This window comes from Anopheles ziemanni, chromosome 2, assembly GCF_943734765.1.
Source record: "Anopheles ziemanni chromosome 2, idAnoZiCoDA_A2_x.2, whole genome shotgun sequence".
NCBI lineage: Eukaryota > Metazoa > Arthropoda > Insecta > Diptera > Culicidae > Anopheles > Anopheles ziemanni.
In genome coordinates this window covers 74,478,562-74,483,604 of record NC_080705.1, presented here as the reverse complement: position 1 = coordinate 74,483,604, position 5,043 = coordinate 74,478,562, and the positions used below count along the sequence as shown (strand labels likewise).

Genomic DNA, 5,043 nt, shown 5'->3' with positions numbered 1-5,043 from the left:
ACCGCCGCTGCCGGCCCAGATTGTCGTAAATGTAAACGCGGAAAAGCAATCGCTAAATGATATGATGTTTTATTTTTTGCTTTCTATTTTTTATTTAAAAAAACGATTATATTATACTAGGAAAAAGAAGGAAAAACCAGATACGAAATGTAATCACTTTACACAGCTTACGACTGAAGCTGACAAAACGAATCCAATGATATTTTGTGAAGATCGGATAGAGAGAATGTATGCGAGAGAAGATGAAAATGATAATGATGATGATGAGGTAGAACGAAGAGTTTAATACAGTATGGCAAAATCAACGAACCCCCCAACCAGCATCAAATGGAAGAGAGAAAAACTCAAAGCTACACACTGCGGGCTGGTTTTATTCGTGCAAACAGGGGAAGACGAGATACACAGGCCACACACGCGCGTAAATATAACTGATAAGGATTAGATGAACGATCCGTCGTGGAGAAAACTGACAAATCATGCGGGAAGGCGAGCAGAAGGGAACCCCGAAATTACGGGACCGAATGCCCCACCCCCGCAGAGCACACACCCTAAGCTTTTACTATGAACCTACCTATTTGCTTCTCTTTACTGTTTGCCTCCTAAACTTTTGCGAAAGTCGCGTGACCACACATTGCCCAACGTTGTGAAAGATAATGAAAAAAAAAGATGATAGCGGATAGTAGTGCAGTGATATGGAGGAGATGCGAGGTATTCTGTACTAGAAAAAAAAGAAAGATTTAAAAAGGAAGAAACCCAACACATTTAAACTGCGTGTTGTTGAGAAAAAATGATTACCAGGAAGGGATCTGGTGTGGTGAATATATCGGCGTTGCATACAAGCATTAAATATTGCATATAAAGTGGCTTTTTACTGCTGACGATTAATGGCCTTTCCTTTCTTTGTTCGTACATGTTAAAGGTATCCTTATTGCGTGCTATTATCATTATGTAGGGATGCGATAATATATAAATAATATAGTATGCTCACAGTCGTACGCGTACCCTCCCCGGAGTGCTGTCTCGATCTCGAATTATCTTGCCACGTTCGTGCGGGTGTGCTCGATGTCGAAGGAAATCTTTTTCCCTCTCAAAACAAACGTCGGGGACAGTGATCGGGAGGGTTCGTTTCGTGCGCCTCCATCCGTAGGTCGATCCTTGAAATCGCTGCAATTTGCGCCATTGTTCCTTTTCTTTTGGATGCATGAGTGTTTCCTCTCCAGCTCGTTACGGATCGCTTGACCCAATACTGTAACTTTTCTGTTTGTTCTTTTATGTAGCAAGACAAAACGGATTAAATCCGGTAGCGCGAGAAGGAAAAGATATAATTCGTGGGATAAAATATAGACACGCTGGTGAAAAGCGAGCCTTAAGCAAAGGAAAACGCCAAGCGAGTAGCGAACAGTACCGAATGTGAATGGTTGGTCAGTTTAGTGTAACAGTTAATTACTTCTCAACGAAAAGCAATGCCAGCGCCGGCTACGTTCATAATGCGCCTTTCCGTTGCGCTTTTCGTACGAATACACACCAGTATCAAAGGGATATTTACAACCGAAAGAAAACTCGTAACAGACTTGAAGAAAGCATTTGTTTCCGCGTGGGCATTTGTGTTGCGCGCGCGCGCCTAGCTCCTTTACGTTATGATAACGCCCCCGGTGATCGATCGTATTAGAAGAAACGAGCAAACCGAGCAAATCGGGCACAACAAGGGCAAATACTATGATGAGTGTGTACGTGTGCGGTGTGTGCGTGTGTATTTAAAAGAAGATAAAAAAGAAAACAAAAAATAATGACTGCTTTTTTGTAAGCGAGAATATATACATATATTCATCTTCCGTACGCTTTTTATTGAATAATACCACATCCCGACCGGCAGAAGGATATACATTGGATAGGAGAGGCAGAAGAAAACAGAAGGGAACCCTTTACATTATGCATTTTCATTTCGTGAGAGAGATTCGTAAGAAATTCGATCGTTCGGTTCGATCAACGTGTGGACAGCAAAACAAAAAATCGTGCGAATTGGCCAGCATATATATTTATTATCCTAGTGTTACGACAGATTTTGGATGTTAATGAAGAGGGAGGGAACGGGAGATTTCTAGGAGGATCGCGGGTGAGCACGTGCGGGCTGAAGGTGGTAGGAAAGGACGGAAGAATCAAAATCAAAATTAAAATTTTGCTAATAATGAATCAATTAAACGAGAAATAGAAAACACCCCACACGCTCTTTCACTCGCAGCAAATGTGTTAAATTTCGCTCCCAACCGTTCGAGGTGTTTTTTTTCGACCCCTACTTTAAAGATTATTTTCCTTTCGTTTGTTGTAATCCATTGCTGGCACAAATTTAGCCGTTAGTGAAGCAAATAAAAAAAAACTGCAACCGGATGAATAAATAAATCCTTACCTTTAAGTGAATAAAAACTTCGGCTTTTCTACTTCGGATCGGGCTGTGGTAGCGCATCGTTTACATTAAAAATTTTGGAGGTAAGTAACACATTTCCGATGCTGTGTACCTATACTAAATATATTCCATTGTGTACCTCCTTCTAATCGATAACGGATACAAAACAAACTAACGATAAGTGACTGTCCTCATTGTGCAGAACTTGATCTAGATCTCAAACAAGCTGATAGCAAAACGAAAGTTTCCGCTCGCCGGAAATTTGCTGTTAACACTAGCGTTCAAACAGTTTCTATTACTCTTCAATGGTCGTAAACGTTTTAGGTAAGTTTGACCCATTCGGTTGGTTTTTACCTTTTGTTTGATAGATTTTGGAAGTTTTCACAAGTTTAAGGTATAGGTAAAATTTTTCCTTATTATTGTATATACTGTAAATTATTTTACAGTTACTTTTAAGTTTACTGTGGTGGGAGTAATAACCATTACGATTGTGGAAGGTTTCATTATTTGAACTTAACTTTGTGGGGGTCACGAAACCACGCCAAAACTGGCTAATTGGAATGGGGTTTCCACCCGAAGTAAAATCCCCAGAAAACTCCAAAATTTCCCCGCAAACTTTTTTGAATCGGTGTTAAAAAAAATCAAATACTCTACGAGTTGATGCCATTTTTTTGTCCAAGTTCCCGTTGTCTACCTCCACGATCATGATTTCCGATAAGTATTGACTTCCTCGGTGTACCGCGGTTTCCTTCGGGTGATACCTACGAAACGTTCTCTACAAGCACAGTTTTTATCAGTCTCAAAAATTGTTCGTTGTTTTTCGATATAAAAGACGGTCGTCGGAATAGATTGATTTTGAGTTTCAGTCGTCTGGTACGCATCGGTGGGTGTACTTCCACGTTTTTGAGGGCATCGCTCAATAAGCCACCGCAAGAATATGTGGAGTCCGAAGATATTGGAGTTGTTGTTAGTGACGGTACGCAGTACATTTGAAAAATTGTGATAGAAATTATTCTTCTTCTGGACCCGAAACCCTGAATTCTCTCATAGTGCTGCCTAGAAGTTTGCGCAATGTTAAATTTAAACGTTTGATTTGGGACATGGTCATAGCACTATCTGCGATTGGAACAACACCTGAGCGGAAGATAAAACATTCTTTCATCGAAAAGAGTACCAATCAGAAGCGTATGTTCAAATGAGAGTGCTACTTTTAGTTTGTAAAGCAAACTAACCTAAATTTAGAAAGTTTCGGGTCCTCTAAGGCGAAGGGATGCAGTTTAGAAAACGAAATATTCTTTTATTCACTTGTTGGATTGAGCTAGCACATCATTTGCTTTCCTTAGTGATTTCAATAATTGGTGTGATTTTCCTGATCCTTTTCAGTGCCTTGTCAGCGTCACTGCTGCCAGTCAGGTGGTTTCGGTGACCCAATTTCAGACCTCAACGTGCGCCGATCGTCAGGCCCCGGGCATGATTTGTTCGAGCTGCAACACGGTGGCCGTCTGTGTGAAAGTCGGCTCCCTTTGGGAGATGATCTGGGTCGAACAGTGTAATCCGGACGAGGGACTGTTCTGCAACGAGTTCGAAGGCGGATGCTCCACAAGCCCGGGTTCCTGCAATCCCGGTGGCAGTGGAATCTTCGAGTGCAACACACCGGGCGTGTTTCCTGATCCGCATAACTGCCGCCTGTACCATATGTGCTTCATGAACGGTAACAGTCCGGTAGCGATCAGCATGGACTGCGGTGCGGGTGCCTTTTCTCCGACGACCGGTGACTGCTCGCTGCTAGCGAACGACACTATTTGTCTGTCACCGCAGTTCACCTGCAACTTTGCCGGCCAGATGGCGGCGTGGCCCGGAAACAGCAACATCTACTATATCTGCGCCGCGGACACGATCAATGGTAATCGCATATTCCGGCCGCGTATGTACCGGTGTCCGGCTAATCAAGTGTTCCAGGATGGCCAGTGTGTGCAGCGCGACGTGTCCAACATGCCACCGGGCACGATTGTGCCGTACGAATGCCAACGTCCGGGACTATTTGCGGATCCCTCCAATTGTCGGTACTATTACAGCTGCAACACCGATCTCGTTGGCGAGCACTTGCAATGCCCAGACGGCACTTATTTCGAGTCGAATCTACTAACCTGTGTACTGGGTGTGTGCTAACTGCATGTTCGATAAACGCGATAGAATAATTTCTGAAAGAAAGAATAATAATCTTCGTTCAATAGAGAACTTGACCGTACTTGCGAGATAATCCAATAAATGAATTCATTATTTGATTAGCATATATTCCAATATTTGATTCGATATTTTATTTTCGATGGATCCAAAAACCGCTAGATGGTATATAAAAATTGCATTTCAATTGCTGTGGTTATGAAAAATTGAGCAGCGGTTGTAAGGTCTATTGCAAATCTCTGTAACGGTTATTTGATTTGAAACTAGTTTGAAAAGCTTCTCGTAAACCTAGGTTACAGTGGGAACCGTGTAAATTAAGTCGGGCTATTCATTGCAAAGTAACAACTATTGATATTCCTTCTCAACTCTTAGCATCTTATAATTGATGTGTTAGTCAATTAAAAACTGGTCCATGTTTTTCGTTCCCTCTAAACTGAAACCGACTTCAACTAGATTTA

General features: G+C 42.0%; 1 protein-coding gene across 1 annotated transcript; it reads left to right on the top strand.

The window, feature by feature from the left end:
* The first annotated feature begins 1,637 nt into the window (after positions 1-1,637).
* On the top strand, positions 1,638-4,570 carry LOC131294323 (uncharacterized). The gene is made up of 2 exons (XM_058322370.1): positions 1,638-1,727; positions 3,785-4,570. Exons 1-2 carry the CDS (start codon positions 1,638-1,640, stop codon positions 4,568-4,570), a joined length of 876 nt encoding a protein of 291 aa, XP_058178353.1.
* The last annotated feature ends 473 nt before the right edge of the window (positions 4,571-5,043 follow it).

What these genes read in the sequence shown, in the direction of transcription:
- LOC131294323 (XM_058322370.1), top strand. Translation starts at nt 1,638, where the DNA reads ATGATAACGCCCCCGGTGATCGATCGTATTAGAAGAAACGAGCAAACC. An exon ending in GCAAATACTATGATGAGTGT is followed by an intron (nt 1,728 to 3,784) that starts GTACGTGTGCGG and finishes GATCCTTTTCAG; the next exon opens with TGCCTTGTCAGCGTCACTGC.